The sequence below is a fragment of the Colobus angolensis genome, unplaced genomic scaffold, assembly GCF_000951035.1.
Source record: "Colobus angolensis palliatus isolate OR3802 unplaced genomic scaffold, Cang.pa_1.0 Scaffold293, whole genome shotgun sequence".
Lineage (NCBI taxonomy): Eukaryota > Metazoa > Chordata > Mammalia > Primates > Cercopithecidae > Colobus > Colobus angolensis.
This window is the reverse complement of record NW_012116188.1, coordinates 1,867,025-1,886,000: the sequence shown is the minus strand read 5'-3', so window position 1 is coordinate 1,886,000 and position 18,976 is coordinate 1,867,025. Positions and strand designations below refer to the sequence as shown.

The following is an 18,976-nucleotide window of genomic DNA, read 5'->3' as shown; positions in this document are numbered from 1 at the left end:
ACGAGTTAATGGGTGCAGCACACCAACATGGCACATGTATACATATGTAACAAACCTACATGTTGTGCACATGTATCCTAGAACTTAAAGTATAATAAAAAATTTTAAAAAAGTACTCTGTGTAAATATGCTTTTAGAATAAATGTCTGGCACCCAGGACGCTGAAAAAGCAAAAATGATATGACTTTCATTATTATCTTGCTCTTTTGCTACACTTAGGCTTTTCTTTTTCATTTCTTCTCACTTGTAGCTCTAAGAATGGGAGGAAGATTTATTTGGCTAGCGATGGGGTGGTGGCGAAGGAGTTGGATTGGACTTAGCAGAAGCAAGGTGGATCCATTATAGTGAAGTAGAGCTTGCTTGGATGAAGAAGACAAGTATTCTATTAGCTCAGCCCCTCCTAGGCACATTCAGTTTTCCCAAGTGCTCCTGGATATTTTAGAAGTCAGCTGAATCATCTCAGAGGTAAAAGCATTGCCTAGCACTCCCCAAGGAAAAATGAAAAAAAGAGGGAAAAAAGTGGCTTTAAAGAATCATCCTCCAGTATAAAAATCAAGATGAGAATTCTTAATTCCTACTGAAGAGAATCTGATTTTGCAAACTTCCCTATCATAGAGGAGCAAAGTGCTAAATAAATGTGAAAAAAGAACTCCTAATGGGTTTCATAAACAGAACCATTAAAGGGCAGCATGGCCAAGTGCAGTAATTTTCAATTCTTTTTAAAGTCGCAAAAACTACTCTAAAATAGGAGCTTGTGCACGATTCTAATGTGTAAAATAGAAAAAGTAGCTGCTCTAATTGCAGTAGGTGAACCACCCAGCAACAGCTCTGAGTACCAGCCCCTGATCTCTGTCAGGGGAACCCAGAGTTCCTTGAGTCATGGTTCGAAATCTACTAATCAAAGGGACACAGCACTAAAGTGAACATTACAATAATGTATGATGTTACATCATATGTTGATTGTGTAGGTTTAGATACTTCACTAATTTGGGCCTTAGTTTCCTCATCTGCAAACTGTGTGTTTAAAATGAAAACATTTGCTGGGCGCAGTGGCTCACACCTGTAATTCCAACACTTTGGGAGGCCAAGGCGGGTGAATCACTTGGAGTCAGGAGTTTGAGACCAGCCTGGCCAACATGGTGAAACCCCATCTCTATTAAAAACACAAAAATTAGACAGCCGTGGTGGCAGGTGCCTATGATCCCAGCTACTCAGGAGGCTGAGGCATAAGAATCGCTTGAATCTGGGAGGTGGAGGTTGCAGTGAGCTGATATTCGTGCCACTACACTCCAGCCTGGGTGACAGAGCAAGACTCCGTCTCAATAAATAAATAAACACCTACATAAATAAATAAATAAATAAATAAATAAATAAATAAATAAATAAAATGGAAACCTTGGCTTTGCCAGCCCTAACTTTCTATGAATTTATTCTCTAAGAGAAAATATCAAAAGAAAAGACTGCTTCATGTTAAGATGGAGTAACAGGGACTGGATTTACCTTCCTGTCTAAAATAATTTAAAAATGGAAAAAAATCTGTGAAACAACAACTTTTAAAATATTGGAAATCAGACAACCAAAGATAGTGATTCTTAAGAGAAGGAAAACAAAAAAGGTAAGCCCTAAGATTGACCCAGACTAACTAACTCCAGGGAGAATGTTTATAGGCTACAGCACAGGGAAGGAGAGCCCAGACAAAGCTTGAGTCTCTCCAAGTTGAGGAGACAGAGCTGGAAGTCTGGGAGAACCACAACCACTAGAGTCTTCAGGGCAGATAATGGAGATTGGGGAGCAAAACAGAGAACCCCGGGGTCTGCAGAAGGTGCCTCTTGAATATTCGGCTCAGTAGTGATTAGCACCTGTATGAGGAGAAACTGTTTGAGGGCAGGAAAAGAATAATCTTCTAAACTTCTACAAGGGGAGGGACAGTGTCCATCCACCACTCAGAGTGGAAGGCTTCATAATGCACAGGTAGAGTAGCCAGAGGTCTCGCCTCAGTAGCGGGAAAAAATTATCCCTACCCTAGTCTTGCTAACAAAGCATAAAAGTAAGAACTGAAAGGATCAAATTGTTTCAAAATAGCAATCTGCGTCTTAGAACAAAGCTCGGGAATATTTATAGACATCCTGTTCCCCCAAAAAACAAAAACCGAGCACTCAACATGCTAACATTCAAGGAACTGAAAGCAACCCAGAAATGATATTAGAATTGGATTACATATGAAATTAGAAAAAGACTCAACATGTCAAGCAGAGACACGAAAAATGTGAAAGGAGATCCCAATCAAATGTCGATAGTATTGCAGATGTAAAACACACTAGATAGCAAAAAAGGCAAATTAAATACTGCAGGAAAAAAAAATAGTGAGCTTGAACACAAATAAAAATTCCTAATTTAAAACGTAGAAAAAATGTAACAAAATAAACGAAGTCTCAGGGAGCTGTGGGAAAACTTTCAGCGACTAAGAGAGCTGTGGAAAAACATTTACCTATATTTTCACCAAATATAGGTGATAGTGGAGTTTGCAAGGACAGTAAAAAGGGAAGAGGATGGAAACATATTTGAAGAAATAATGGCTGAAAATTTTCTAAATGTGATGAAAACCATAAGCCCACACATCTCAGAAGCTTAGCAAACTCCAAGCACAAGAAACATGAAGGAAACTACACAAGGCCCATCATAATCAAATTTCTCAAAACCAGCGAAAATGATGAAATCTTAAAAACAGCCAACGTGAAAAGATGCATGACATACAGAGGAACAAACATAAGGATGATAACAGATTTCCTCTCTTAAACAATGCAAGTGAGAATAAAATGGAGCACCATGTTTAAAGTTAGGAAAGAAAAAATTTCAGCATAAAATTCTATACCTAGCAAAAATATTTTTCGAAAACAAAGACAAAATAAAAAGTCTTTTTTAGATATATAAGACCTGAACGAATTCATCATAAACAAGATTGCACTACCAGGAATGTTAAAAGTCTTTTAGGCAGAAGGAAAATGATACCAGAAGAAAATCTGCATTTACAGAAAGGAATAAATAGCACTGGAAAAAATAACTATGAAGGTAAGTAGAAAAGATATTTTCCTGTCTATTTAAATCTCTGGGAAAGACAATTGTTTACAGTCAAAAACAAGAACAATACAGTTGAGCTTATAATGCTTGTAGGAATCAAATGTATGATAAAAATAGCATAAAAGCGAGGAGGGCAAAAATGGAAGCATATGGTTGTACAATTCTTAAATTATATGTTAATATGTATAACATTACTAGAAGTTACATTATACTGAATTAAATACATATGCTATGAACTCTAAAGCAATCACTAAATGACAACACGGAATAATAACTTATAAGCCAAACATGAGATAAAATGAAATGATAAAATCTTCAAATAATCCAAGAGGAGATAGAAAAAGAGGAGTAAAGAGAAAGAGCAGACGGGAAAAATAGAAAACAAATAACAAGATGGTACATTTAAAGCTAACCATGGCTGGGCACAGTGGCTCACGCCTGTAATCCCAGCACTTTCAGAGGCGGAGGCGGGTGGATCACCTGAGGTCAGGAGTTTGAGACCAGCCTGACCAAGAAATCCCGTCTCTACTAAAAATACAAAAAGTAGCCAGGCGTGGTGGCACCAGCCTGTAATCCCAGCTACTCAAGAGGCTGAGGCAGGAGAATTGCTTGAACCCAGGAGGCGGAAGTTGCAGTGAGCTGAGATTGCACCACTGCACTCCAGCCTGGGTGACAGAGTAAGACTCAGTCTCAGGAAAAAAAAAAAAAAAAAAAGCTAACCGTGTCAATATCACATTAAATGTAAATAGTGTAACCACTTCCCCTCCCAATAAAGGCAGAGGTTGTATAAAAGGTTGAATAAAAAAGTAAGCCCTGGCCAGGTGTGGTGGCTCACACCTGTAATCCTAGCACTTTGGGAGGCCGAGGCCAGCAGATCATGAGGTCAGCAGATTGAGAACATCCTGGCTAACATGGTGAAACCCCTTCTCTACCAAAATACAAAAATTAGCTGGGCATGGTGGTGCGTGCCTGTAATCCCAGCTACTCAGGAGGCTGAGGCAGGAGAATCGCTTGAATCCGGGAGGTGGAGGTTGCAGTAAGCTGAGATCGCGTCACTGCACTCCAGCCTGGTGACATGATGAGACGCTGTCTCTAAATAAATAAATAAATAAATAGTAAGCCCTAACTATACGCTGCCTACAATTATCCACTTTAAGTAAAAAGATACAAATATGATTAAAGGATAGAAAAAGGTATAAAACTTTAGTATGCTAATTAATATTAGTACCCTCTCAAAAAAAAAGGGTGTCTATATTAGTATTGAAAATGATTTCAAAACAACAAATATGACCAAGAATAAAGATGACCATTTTATAACAATAAAGAGGGATTTGAGAGAACATAATATTTCTAAATATATACGCACCTAATAAAAAAGCTTCAAAATATATAAAGAAAAAACTGATATAACTTCAGAGAGAAATGGACAAATCCACAATAATTGATAGAACAAGTAGGAAATCAATAAAGATGTAGAATGATTGAATAATATCGACCAACTCAATCTTAGTAAACTTTGCAGAACACTATACCCAACCATATTAGAATACTCAACCATATCAGAATACTCATTCTTTTTCAAGTACATGTTGAACAATAACAAGATAAATAATGTTCCAGGTCATTTCAAAAAATTTTTAAATATTCAAGTAATACAATGCATGTTTTCCAACTATAATGTAATTATGTAAATCAATAACAGAAAGGTCACTGGAAAATCCCCAAATGGTTGGAAACTAAATGACACAGTTCTAAAAACACACTTCTAAATAATTCATAGGTCAAAGAAGAAATCAAACAGGAAATTATATAAAGTGTTTTTACTGATTGAAAATGATACACAACATATAAAATTTCTGGGATGCAACTAGAGCAGCATTAGAGATAAAGTGCTAGCACTAAGTGCCTCTGTTAGAAAAGAATATGTGTCTCATAATTATCTTAGTTTTCACCTTAAGAAACCAGACGAAGGATAGCAAATAAAACCCTACATTGGCCGGGTGCGGTGGCTCACACCTGTAATCCCAGAATTTTGGGAGGCCGAGGCAGGTGGATCATCTAGGTCAGGAATTTGAGATCAGTCTGACCAACATGATGAAAACTCGACTCTACTAAAAATACAAAAGTTAGCCAGGCATGGTGGCACATGCCTGTAATCCCAGCTACTTGGGAGGCTGAGGCAGGAGAATTCCTTGAACCCAGGAGGCGGAGGTTGCAGTGAGCCAAAATCACACCACTGTACTCCAGCCTGGGCAATAAAGAGTGAAACTCCACCTCAAAAACAAAACAACAACAATAACAACAAAAACAACAACAACAAAAAACCCTACATTAAGCAGAAGAAAGGAAGAAAGAATGATCATGTTGGAAATCAGTAAAATAGAAAACAGAAAAATAGAGAAAATCAATAAAACCAAAAGTGATTATTTCAGAAGATCAATACAATTGATAGAGTTCTAGCTAGAATTTTTGTCTTCTCTTTGATCCTAAGCAAAGAAAAGACAAGTTTACCAATATCAGAAATAAAAAAGGTTCCATAGCTATAGATTCTACATACAATAAAAGAATAAAGGATTATTATGAACAGTGTTATGCCAATACATTTGACAACTTAGGTAAAATAAACTAAATTCTTGAAAGACATAAGCTACCAAGTCTCATTTAAAAAGAAATAGTCTCAATAGCCCTACATTGGTTAAAGAAATTAGATTTGTAATTTAAAACATTCCACAAACAAAAACGTTATGTTCAGACGGCTTTACTTGTGAATTGTACCAAATAACTGCAATATTTAAGGAGAAAAAAATAGCAGTACTATAAATCTTTTCCAGAAAATTGCAGAGGAAGGGACGCTTCCTGACTCATTCATTGAAGCCAGCATGACCTGATACAAAAACAAAGACACTGCAAGGAAAGAATACCACACACCAATATCTCTCATGAGCATAGATTCAAAATTCTGAACAACATTTTTGCAAATTGAGTTCAATAATGTATAAAAAGAGTAACATATCATGGTCAAGTAGGTTTTTCCCAACAATAGTGAGTTGGTTTAACATTCGGGCACCAATAAATATGGTCATGATAATAACAAACCAAAAAAGAAAAAATAATAAGATAATCTCAATAGGTATAGAAAAAGCATTTGAGAAAATCTAGTATATATATTCTTGATTTCTAGAATTCTCATCAAAGTAGTAATAGAAGGGAACTTTCCAACATGATAGAGGTCACCTAAAAAAACTGAAAGCTAACATAAAGCTTAATGGTGAAAGACTGAATGCACTCCCCCAAGATAGGGAATAAGATGAGGGTATTTGTTCTTATCACTTCTTTTCAATATTGTGTAGGTCAACTATCACTACGCAAAATGCTTGGGACTAAAAGTGTTTCAAATTTTCAGATTTCAGCATATTTGCATATACAGAATATCTTGGGTGTGGGACATGAGTCTAAACACAAAATTCATTTATGTTTTGTATGTACCTTATATACACATAGCCTGAAGGTAACTTGATATAATATTTTAAATAATACTGTATGTGAAACAAAGTTTCACTGTGTTTTGACTGCAGTTAGTCATGTGACATCACTTCCCCTTGTGGCATCATACTGGCACTCAAAGAAATTCAGATTTTGGAGAATTTTGGATGTCAGATTTTAGATTAGGGATGTTCAACCTGCACATCCAGCCAGTGCAATCTGGCAAGAAAAATAATTAAAAGGCAGTCAGGTTTAAAAGGAAAAAGAAAAACTGTTTATTCACAGATGACATGATTGTTTATGTGACATGCTGAGAAACTACAATGTGTTTTTGTATAGCTCAAAATCACAAAATGAAACATGATTTTTACATTTTTGTATTGTAAATAATAAAAATAATAGCAACAGTAACAGTAAAACAAAGAAGATTCTGCAACAGGGACTCTATTGACCCATAAAACCTAAAATATTTATTATCTTGCCTTTTAGAGAAAAGGTTTGTTGATTTCTGGTCTATGTAGAAAGTTTGATGGAATCTAAAAACCTACTAGAATAAGTGAGTTCAGCAAGATTGGAAGATACGAGATTAACATACATATTCTATTTCTACATCATACCAATAAACAATCAGAAATTGACATTTTAAAAATACCATTTACAGTAACATCAAAATGTTAAACATATATGGATAAATCTGACAAAGATTTGAATGACCCGTACACTCTAAACTATAAAATGTTACTGAAAGGTTAAGACTTGAATTAACAAAAGTATCCCTTGTTCGTGATTGGGGAAAGTTAATATTGTTAAGACATCGATATTCCCCCCAAAATACATAAATTCAACAGCATTCCAATCAAAATCCCAGAAAGCATTTCCTGTATAACTTGGCAAACTGATATTAAAATTCCTGTGGAAATGTAAAGGCATTCGAGTAACCCAAACAACTTTGAATAAAGAATTAGGTAGGAAGACTTATCCTACCTAATTTTACTTTTGTAAAGCCACAGTAATTAAAACTGTGTGGTACTGGCATAAATATAGACAAATATAACAATGGAACAAAACATATATCAAATTGATTTTTATTTTTGTTAATTAATTAATTTATTTAATTTTTTTTGAGACAGGACCTGACTCTGTTGCCCAGGCTGGAATGCAGTGGTGTGATCACGGCTTACCACAGCCTCAACTTCCCAGGCTCAAGTGATCCCCCACTTCAGCCTTCCTGGTAGCTTGGACTACTGGTGCACAACACCATGCGTGGCTAATATTTTGTGTGTGGAGGTCAGGGGGATGGGGTCTTACTATGTTGCCCAGGCTGGTCTCAAACTCCTAAGGCTAATCAATCCTCCTGCCTTGGCTTCCCAAAGTACTGGGATTACAGGCATGAGCCACTGTGCCTGGCTCAGTTGTTTTTGTTAATTGCAAAAGAAATTCAGTGAGAAAAGGGCAAACAGTTTTTTCAATAAATGCTGCTAATACGCCCTCCAAATGAACTTTGATTCATAATTAGCATCACAAAAAAGTTTACTTAAATGGGTCATAGACTAAAAGTGAAAAACCAAAAATTATAAAATTTCAGAAGAAAGCATGAAATCCTTGTGACCATGTGTTAGGCAAATATTTCTTGGATATGCAACCAAAAACACAATTCATTACAAAAAAAAATGGACTTCATCAACATTAAAAACTTCTGCTCTTCAAAAGACACAGTTAAGAGAATGAAAGACTAGCTACTGACTGGGAGAAAATATTTGCAAATTACACATCTGGTAAGCAACCAGAATGCATACAGAACTCTCAAAACTCAATAATAAGAAAACAAACAACCCAATCAAAAAGTGGTCAAAAAATGTGAACACTTTGCCCAAGGAGTTATACAGCTGATATACAAGCACGTAAGAAGATGTCCACATCATTAATTATTAGGAAAGTTGAAACTGAAATCATAAGATACCATGACATACCTATTAGAAAGTCTAAAATCAAAAAGACTGGCCATACCAAGTGTTGGCAGGGATGCTTTCCTATACAGCTGGTGGGAATGCAAAAATGGCACACTTTGGAAAACGATCTGGCAATTCTTTAAAAAGTTAAAGGTACACATACTGTATGATCCAGCCATTCACTCCTGGGTATTTACCTAAGAGAAGAAGAAGCAAATGTCCACCCAATGACTTGTACATGAATGTTTGTAGCAGCTTTATTTGTAACAACCCAAATTGGAAATAAATATTCATTAACAAATGAAAAGCGGTTGGGCACAGTGGCTTACACCTGTAATCCCAGCATTTTGGGAGGACGAGGCGGGCAGATCCCTTGAGGTCAAAAGTTCGAGACCAGTCTGGCCAACATGGCAAAACCCAGTCTCTACCAAAAATATAAAAATTAGCCCGGTGTGGTGGTGCATGCCTGAAACCCCAACTACTCGGGAGGCTGAGGCACGAGAATTGCTTGAGCCAAGAAGGTAGAGGTTGCAGTGAGTCCAGATCGCGCCACTGCACTCCAGCCTGGGCCACAGAGAGAGATTCTGTCACAAAACAAAACTAAACAAAACCAAAAAGAAAGGATAACCAAATTATGATAATTTCATACAACGGACTACCACTTAGCGATAAAAGAGTTGATTGATCCACGTAAGAACGTGAATGAATGTGAAAATAAGTAAGCTGAGTGAAGGAAACCAAACAAAAAACCAAGTACTTACAGTAGGAATCCATTTTTCTTAAGTTCTAGAAAATGAAAACTTATCTATATTGACAGAAAGCAGACCAGTGATTGGACCAGGCAGAGTGGAGCAGGAGACAGGGATTATGAAAGGGTACTGGGAAATTTTGGGTGATCATCATTTTGGTTTGGTAATAGTTTCATGTGTATGTGTGGGCATATGCATATATATGTCAAAATCCATCAAACTGTACACCTTAAATATGTGCATGTGTATGTCAATTATTCCTTAAAGCTGTCAAGATTTCTTAAAATTAAAAAAAATGAAATAAGAAAAGCATTTGATGTACGTATGATATTAAAGTTAAACATGATGAACTAAACTCTAATTTACTGGACCCCTTCAGTAATCATGACCTTCTTTCTCACTTTACAGGAGAAATACAAATAAAAAGAAAAAAGCCAATCAGAAACAAGTCTGTTTATTACTCTGTATGTAGTATATATTCATCGATATCAATTGATTAGGATCAGTAAAAGATTTCATCTAGTTATTAAGTTATTTAATAGCATATCACCCAGTAAACTCTTCTTGGCACTCCAAGGAAAGTCTGGAATGGGAGAAAAGCACTCAAAACTACAGCGACATTAAGAGTTTTAATTAACAGAGAATATATTTAGATAAAAAATTAAGTATACGGGCACTTTATACGGGCACTTAATGAGTGTTTCTAGGTGACCTTAGTATCTAAAATCCGTTTACTTGACTCGCAAACATTAGCAGTATTTTTTTTTTTTCGTGTGCTAGGCTTCAAAAATGATGGGTGTGTTTGCATCTGGGATCATCTTTCTGGCCCTCTGGAACGCCAGTACATGTACTGAGCCTAGGAGGCAGCGAGCCTGTTGGCTGTACCAATTCAGCAGTTCCAGTTGAACTGCTCTCCACTCACTCTGCCAATGCTGGACATACTTCTGATTGTATTTGTCTGCAATCTCTTCAATTTCCTGTCTTTCAGAAAGTTATAAGCCATGATGTAGTTTTCACTTGCCTGGTATAGACATTTGCAAAAACAAATCCAATGTCACCATGGGGAAAGAAGCTTGACACCTTTAATAGGTACTCATCAGTTTTCTACTTGATCACTTTTTCTGTCCTAGGAAAGGGCTTGCCTTGATGAATTTTTTCCTGCAATTTATTCTTCCCCATTACTCTCCTATGCTACAGTTTTGTTATAATTAGCAAATAACTCGGGTACCTCTTAGACTTCTCATATTTTCCACATAGTTTCCAACAAATTTGCATCCATATTCACAAGGTTTTGTAATGGTACAAATCCCTGGGCTGATACATTTGAAAAGGAGGTCTGTGCAAAATCATAAAGAGAATAGGATTGAATACTCCTATCACACTGTATTAGAGGGAATTGATTAACACATTTAGAAGAGATTTTTACCTCTTCTAAAACACAAGCTGATTTTTCAACGTAATTGGGTCAGGAAATCCTTGTTGACCTCTTAGCAGTATTTAAATACAAGCAGTATTTGGCTTCTAGAACTCCTGGTTAACCTCGTAACTTCTCCAGTCTAGTCTGACAGCACTTCTTCCTAGTTTACATGCCCCGAAAGTGAAAATGTAGATATTTCCCAGGCTTCTCTAAACTCTCTGCCAAAAACATCTCCTCCACTCTCATTAATGGTTTAATAACCCCTGTTGATAATTTCCAAATCTCTCCACTCTCCCGTCTGGAATTGCACGGTCCGGCAAGGAAACCGCTGGCCACTGGTGTGCTCTTAAAATGTGGCTAGTGCAAGCTGAGATATACTGGAAAACACACAAGAGATTTTGAAGACTTGGGTACAAAGGCCGAGGTGGGTGGATCACCTGAGGTCAGGAGTTCGAGACCAGCCTGGCCAACATGGTGAAACCCTGTTTCTACTAAAAATACAAAAATTAGTAGGGCATCGTGGCGGGTGCCTGTAATCCCAGCTACTCAGGCGGCTGAGGCAGGAGAATCGCTCAAACCCAGGAGGCGGGGTTTGCAGTGAGCCGAGATTGAGCCATTGCACTCCAGCCTGGGCGACAAGACTGAAACTCCATCTCAAAAATAAATAAATAATAATAATATAAAGTATCTTAAGTAATTTTTATATTGATTATATGTTGAAAAACAATATTTTGGATATACACAGTTTATCCTTGAACAACAAAAGTTTAAACTGCACGAGTCCACTTATATGTGGATTTTCTTCAGCCTCTGCCACTCCTGAGACAGTGAGACCAACCCCTCTTCTTCCTCCTCCTCTTCAGCCTACTCTAAGTGAAGATGACAAGGATGAAGGCCTTTATGATGATCTACTTCCACTTAATAAACAGTAAATAGATTTTCTCTTCCTTATGATTCCCTTAACACTTTTCTTCCTCTAGCTAATTTTATTGTACTAATACATAATACATATAATATGCGAAATACATATTAATCATCTGTTGATGTTTTTGATCAACAGTAGGCTATTAGCTGTTAAGTTCTGGGACAGTCAAAAGTTACATGTGGATTTTGACAGTGTACTGGGTCATCACCCCTAACTCCTGCATTGTTCAAGGGTCAAGTGTATTGGGTTAAATATATTACTAAAATTAATTTCACCTTTTCCTTTTATCTTTTCTTAAAGTGTGACTGCTAGAAAATTTAATATTACATACGTGGCACATGTGACATTTCTGCTGGGCAGCGCTGCTCTGCACCTAAAATTCTAACTGACGATTCAAACTGAACACATTAGAAACTGACTCATCATATTCCAGACCCTGCTCCGTCACTGTCGGGACAGAATAAACCTCCGCCTTCAGGAGACAGACACACCGCATTACATCGGCCACTGCTGTTGAGGAAATTGTCTAACAAAGCAGCTAATCCTAGGATCAATTACTTATGAATAGGTGACAGGGTGACTCTGGTCATTGTCAAAGAGCCTGTCAACATTCAGTCGTTGGCAGCTGCAGCAGGAATGTTTGTACAACTGGAAAATAACATGACAGGCATTTGACAAGAAGCGGGCAGCAGGAGTTAGCAACAAAGACAGCCAGGGTTTTGCCAAAATACTGGATAAAATTTACCTGCATTCAAAGTCAGAAATGTTAGCAGTCACACATGTAATTGTGACACATTCTTTGCAGGTAATTGAACCACCCCGATGTGCCAAAATATTTTGCTCATAAACTCTTCCTCTTCCTCTTCGTCTAGACTGAAATCTGGAATCATTTTTTTTACTAGGCTTTCCTGTATTCCCATATCCAAGCAACTATCAAATTACGATTCTACCAACACCCAGTATGCCACACCTACATTTTTTCCTCCTTAAAGAAAACCAGAGCAAGGAAACACAGGTTGTTATGCTTCCCCCGTGACCCCACGAGTTCTGGGGCTCAGAACAGAGTAGGAAAAAGAGGTTGAGAGAGACAATCTCCAGGTTGCATATTTTTGCTGGTAACACAGCATGGTAAGGTCTGCCTCTATGTTACTGCAGGGTAATTTACAAAAAAAGTACCCCATGCTTTACAGTTTTCCTCCAGTAGAAATAACAGGTTGTTGGAAATGCAAACAGACTAAAGAGAAAGGCCCCCAGGACACCCAAGGAAAATCTGGGAAAGGCTCTGAACACAACAGACACCATTTTCCTTCTTTGCCTTTTTCTTCTCTGTCCTTCACTCTAAATCTTTCTTATTGCCTTACTTTTTCTAATTCTACTGTTTCTCTTTACAGAAACTTTCCTACCTGTGTGGGTGAGCAAACATAGTGTGATCACTTTACAAGGTAGGATAATATTCATAAATGATTTTGGATTATCTATTGGCTTGCATCTGAAGAAATCATTGTGAGTTGCATATACACCAGGCATTTATGTCAACTGAACCATTACATGTACACCTTAATACTTTTTTTTTTTTTTTTTTTGAGACAGAGTCTCGCTCTATCACCCAGGCTGGAGTACAGTGGCAGTGGTGCACTCAGCTTACTGCAACCTCCACCTCCCAGGTTCAAGCAATTCTCCTGCCTCAGTCTCCCGAGTAGCTGGGGCTACAGGTGCGTGCCAATACATTTTAAAACTTTTTGAGCTTAAACTAACTGGCAATTGTCTAAGCATATGCTATATATCAGACATTTCTACCTGGCTACTTAAATAGTTTTCTTTTTTTTTTTTAAGACTGCATACTTAGGTTGTGCAAGTCCCTGTTCAATAAAAGTATGTATACTTTTAAATTAGAAATATCTTCCTTTTTGAAATGAGAACACAGTCATATTGAGACAATGGCCTTTTCAGCATTCTTGAACAACTCGAAGTTAATGTTCCAATATGTTTTTTATAATCTATTTTTAAAAATTGTTACTTAGTTTAAAAGATTTTTTTTTTGCCAGATTTTTGCTTGAAGAAACTAATCTGGCCTAATTTACATGCCGTAAAAACAGATTTATAATGGAAAGGTTGACACATTCAAACATAAATTGAGTTTACTTTCAGAAAAATTAACATCATATTCTCCCACTGGAATAGATTTCAAGAATTAATTAAAATAATTGCCTCAAAAATTACCAATTGGTATGTTAAGAGTACGATTCCTCCTGAGATGTTTCATATCTGGCATATCTAGATTTGACTAGATATGACTAACTGGAGTTTTTAACTCTTAGCTAAAACAACAAGTCCACTTTGGGCATCTGTTTTAAGATGTAAATGCATCTGGTTGTCATAGGCTCCAAATGAAGGTAATAAACAGTAAAATGATATTGTACAAGGAAACAGGCTATAGAAAATAACTAATATTTTAAATCAAATTTTCCTAATACATGTAAGCTGTTCATGTACTCTAAATATTTTTATATTTATTGCCAGCAGAATATCTAGGTAGTTTGCAATGTGTAGATAAGTTAGAGTCTCTTTACAGAAACTTTCCTAATTGTCTACTGATGCACAGATTTAAACAAACGAACATGTCTTTGAATCTATCCATTGTCGTTATGGTTTAGACTGACAAGCTCCACCTATTTATTGTTTCAGCCAGTTCCTTTGGTGTTTAGTTGGTGCCTATAGTTGTCTCTATCCTTTATTATTTATGTGTTAAGTAAACACTATAGCCAATAGAATTGTGAATACTACTGTTTGTTCATATGCTGTACATTTTCTTTCATCAATATCAAATTACGGAATGATTATTTTACTAAGGACATTTCTATGCTTTAATTTAGAAAAATTCTATCTCCGTACAACTTTTCTGCAGCATAAATCATCGTAACACACTAGCTGGGCATTGTGGCTCACTCCTGTAATGCCAGCACTTTGGGAGGCCAAAGCGGGAGGATCACTTGAGGCCAGCAGTTCAAGGTCAGCCAGGGCTGTATGGCAAGACCCTGTCTGTATACAAAATTAAAAGAATTAGCCAGGTATGGTGGTATGCACCTGTAGTCCTTGCTACCTGGGAGGGTGAGGCACGAGGATCACTTGAGCCCAGGAGTTCAAGGCTGCAGTGAACTATGATTGCACCACTATACTCCAGCCTGGGCAACCCAGCGAGACTTTGTTTAAAAAGAAAAAAAAAAAAAATCTTGGTAACGCATGGCTTGAATGCAGCCATGATGCAGCAGGTAGGCACTTTTGTGTCTCTGAATACCTCCTTTAGAGAAATCTTAGTGATGCCTAAGTTTCTTTCCAGCCTACATTTACCACCAAACTTGGACTAAACCACAAAGTCATTCAACTGTACCTTTACTGCACCATTCTCATGCATGGTGATGCAGTTATCAGCATCTTCTGAGAGTTGGTACAAGGCCTGCGCTGTCGCCCGATGCACGTTGGTGTCATTCGATTTCAGGTAACGCACTAGTGGAGCCACTGCTTTGTGCTCACCGAAGGCCACTCTATTCCTGCCCCACATACAGCAACGTGAAATAGCTTCTGCTAGATGATGTCTCAGTTTATTGTTATTCTGTGCAAAGGAAAATGAATTAGGATCTGTGCATTGTAATGACCCTGCAAGATCATGTTGATAAGCACTTTATGCTTATTAACCATTAAGACACCAATGAGTGTAGAGAGAAGGGCCAGCTGGCTGACTACCTAGGTGATGTCTTGAAGGAACTAGTCTTTTTTAGACGGAGTCTCACTCTGTTGCCCAGGCTGAAGTGCTGTGGTGCAATCACAGCTCACTGCAACCTGCCTCCTGGGTTCAAGCGATTCTCATGCCTCAGCCTCCCAAGTAGCTGGGATTACAAGTGTCCACCACCACGTCCAGCTAATTTTTATATTTTTAGTAGAGAAGGGGTTTCACCACGTTGGCCAGGCTGGTCTTGAACACCTGGCCTCAAGTGATCCACTCGCCTTGGCCTCCAAAAGTGCTGAGATTACAGGCGTGAGCCACTGCACCCAGCTGAAGGAACTAGACTTTTGGTAGGGTCACCCATGGACCAATGTTCAATCTTGAGTTGTCTTCTTATGAACTGAATGTAGTCAGTACACTCAAAGGTGACCAAGCATCTGACATCAGTCATTAGCTCAAGGCTAGATTTTCTTTAGTGTAAGTCTACTACACAGCACAAAATTACAGATTAGCAAGTTGTTTTGTAATCCAAATATTTAAAGAATATTGGATATTCTTAAAGGAATTATGCACCTAACTGGGATAAGTGGACTGACTCGATTTCTCCACCCTAGGAATACATCAATATCAGTAATACATCTTGGTTCCCTTGGCTCCTAAGAGGGAGAAGAGAGTGCAGCAAATCTGAAGACACATTTTGGGTCTTCCATTTTTCTTTCTGTATTTTTTGATGCAGCCTATATCCTTCTTTGTATATGTAATTGCCTTGTATGGGCATACTATAACTGAATCGAATGGTTTTGTGTTTATTAAGAGTACTACTCTCTTGATTCGGGCAACAACTTGGTGTCCTTAACTGAATCTGACAGATACTCTTAGGAACTCAAAGTCTTCTAGACCAACCATCCTTCCAGGGTCTGAATTTCTGCTCTATGACTTTTCTGCCAAGTGTAGTGCAAACTATGCTCAAATACCTCTGGTCATGGTGAAGTCATTGTCTCTCAAGGCCGCTTATTCTGTCTGGCCCAGCTCTGGATAAACAATGCAATCATTGCCAAAGTCTTGCAGCTCAAGAATGCCATCGACTGAAGCTTGCTAAGCTGGGGGAGGCACATTTGACTTCTAACGTTGGCATGAACAACCATCAAGAATCATAACCATGATGGTGGTGGTGAAGATGATAGTTAACACTTACATGGTAGTGATTGTATTTGCCACTTTACTTGCCAGTGGCAAATAAAAAACAGCTTCTATTTTACAAGGATCTTGTAATATTAACATTTTATAGTTTAAAATACACTTTCACATATGTTAGCCTCAGAGAAACTAAATGAGTTGACCAAATCTCATACCTCATTAGCAATGAGTATTAAACTTGAATCCAGGTTTCTGGACTGAAAACTCATTGTTTTCATCATTACACCATGATATCTCAGAACAATATGCATGTAAAACAAAAAGATATGTTACTTACTGTATTTGCCAGCTTGGACAACAAAGGAACAACTCCATGATCTGTAATAACAGCTAAATTTTCTTGATCTTTTGCTATGTTGGTAATGGCAGCACATACACTTGCCAAGACTTCTTTGTTATCTGATTTCAGTAAATTGACAATAAGTTCCAAACCACCGACAAAGGAACGAACCATTTCCCCAGAATCCTAGACAAAAATAAAAATAAAGGTGGTATCAAAACTAAGCCTACATTTAAGCATTTTTTAAGAGGCAAAAAGTAACAATACAGCTGTGAGGCACATCTTTGGCATGAAAGACTACTTCAGCTTAATTTATTTCTATATTACATATTATTTCTACGTGTATATGTATAAAGTATGTGTGTGTACATATGTATAAGTCTATATACATATATAGTACATACAAAAATTCAGTTTCAACAAATATTTATTGAATAACTATTACATGAGAGTCACTGTGTTAGCTATTGAGGATATCAAAGTTATTAAAGTAAGTTGATTCTTACTATTTGCAGTAGCTTTGTTCTGTAAAGTAACTGCAAACACTGGATTAGCCAATACTAAACTGTTTCTCTTAGGAGAAATATAGGATTAGGTTCCTGCAGGCCTCTGGCTACAACATTTTCATCAGTTGATGGATGCATAACCTTGTTTTATGTGTATTTCTGTTTGAAGACACCTGATTTCATATATATTGTTCATTCATTCACATTGAACTCATGGCCAAGAGCATTACAGCTCATGCAGTGGAGCTTATTTAACACAGATATTTTCTCTTTCAGGCACACAACAGCCTTCTTGCGCTTACAAACCATAGGCAGCACCTCAGCACCACATCTGGGGGCCATTGCGAACAGTGAAATAACCAACAAAAACAAAAATCCAAAAATTATGGCACTAAATGGACTGCAAAATGGACACTTGCTTACAGTATGAGAACTGAAACAAGAAGGCAGAGAATCGCCTTCTTCAACCCCAGCTGAGAACGTGTGCATTGGACAACTCACATATTTCACTTCTCTGCACATGTCCAAGAATGACCGTATTGATTAGGGGGTTACAAGTAAATTTGAGCAAGTAGGCAAATTCCCAAGGAGAATCTGAATAATGTGGATCGACTCTATATATTCTTTTGCCACCATGTTGCTTACAACTGGTGGGGAGGACGGGCATTAAGAAATTACAAGAATAACAAATAGCACTGGAAGGAGGAGGAGATGAAGAGATGACACATCCATACAATGATGGAACCTCAACTAATATAAAGGTTCAAGGGCTGACTCGCCAAGGCCTAAGGGACAAAGAGTTATCCAGCGTGAAAGGGATTCTGATTGGACAAATCATCATGTTGCATAGATCTGAGAGTGAGAGAGAAGGTGATTTTTTTTTTTTTTTTCTAGTTCAGAATGACTGGAGTAAAAAATAGGAAAGGCAGCATGGGAGAAAGTGAGACTTAAGAGGTGAGATCTTGAAGGGTCTCACCTTTAAGATCCTTCGGGAGGCATGTTGGTAAAGAGTTTGGAGTTCATTTTTAAGGGCATTAGAAGGCCCCTGAAGAGGCTGAAGTGTGGGGGGAGGATTTTTATAAATTTTGTATCTTAGAAGATTTCTCAGAATTACAGGGTGCAGGGTTGGGTGGACGCAAAAAATGGTATAGGGAACACGGGGCTATTTCACTAGTCCATATGGGAAGTGGTGATGGTTTGGGTAGAGGGTGGTGGTCTCTGCCTGGAGAGAAGAGTGTGGATTTGGGAAGCTTGCTTGGAGAAGATAGAAATGAGTGATTCCAGATGATTCCCACATCTCTGGCTCAACTTAGTAGGGCTAATGTTGGAAAAGTTGGTTTGGTTTTGCTTGGTTTGGTTTTCTTGGGGTGGCATATGGTATTAGAAGGCCTAATTTGAATGAAGTACCCATAGACGTTTAAGTGGAACTATCTAGGATGCAGATGAATGTATGGGTTTCTGGAGCTTAGGAAAAACAAAAAAAAAGCAAAAAAACAGGCTGGAAGTGGAGATTTGGAATTCATCAGAATAAAGACTGTAACTAAAGCCATGCAAATTAGAGAGTGGGGAGTGAGGTGAGAGTGGGGAGTTAGGCCTGAGTGGGGAGTGAGGTGAGTGGGGAGTAAGGTGTGAGTGGGGAGTGAAGTGAGAATGGGGAGTGAGGTGAGAGTG

At 37.7% G+C, this 18,976-nt stretch overlaps 1 protein-coding gene across 2 annotated transcripts in view; it reads right to left on the bottom strand.

The window, feature by feature from the left end:
• The window catches only part of ARMC4 (armadillo repeat containing 4), a 197,761-nt gene that overhangs the window by 37,477 nt on the left and 141,308 nt on the right, over positions 1-18,976 (bottom strand). For both annotated transcript variants that reach the window (XM_011949218.1, XM_011949217.1), the window contains exons 18-19: positions 16,797-16,985; positions 14,990-15,211 (exon numbers count right to left, since the gene is read on the bottom strand). In XM_011949218.1, coding sequence (XP_011804608.1) covers positions 14,990-15,211; positions 16,797-16,985 — 411 coding nt within the window. The remainder of the gene's footprint in view (positions 1-14,989; positions 15,212-16,796; positions 16,986-18,976) is intronic.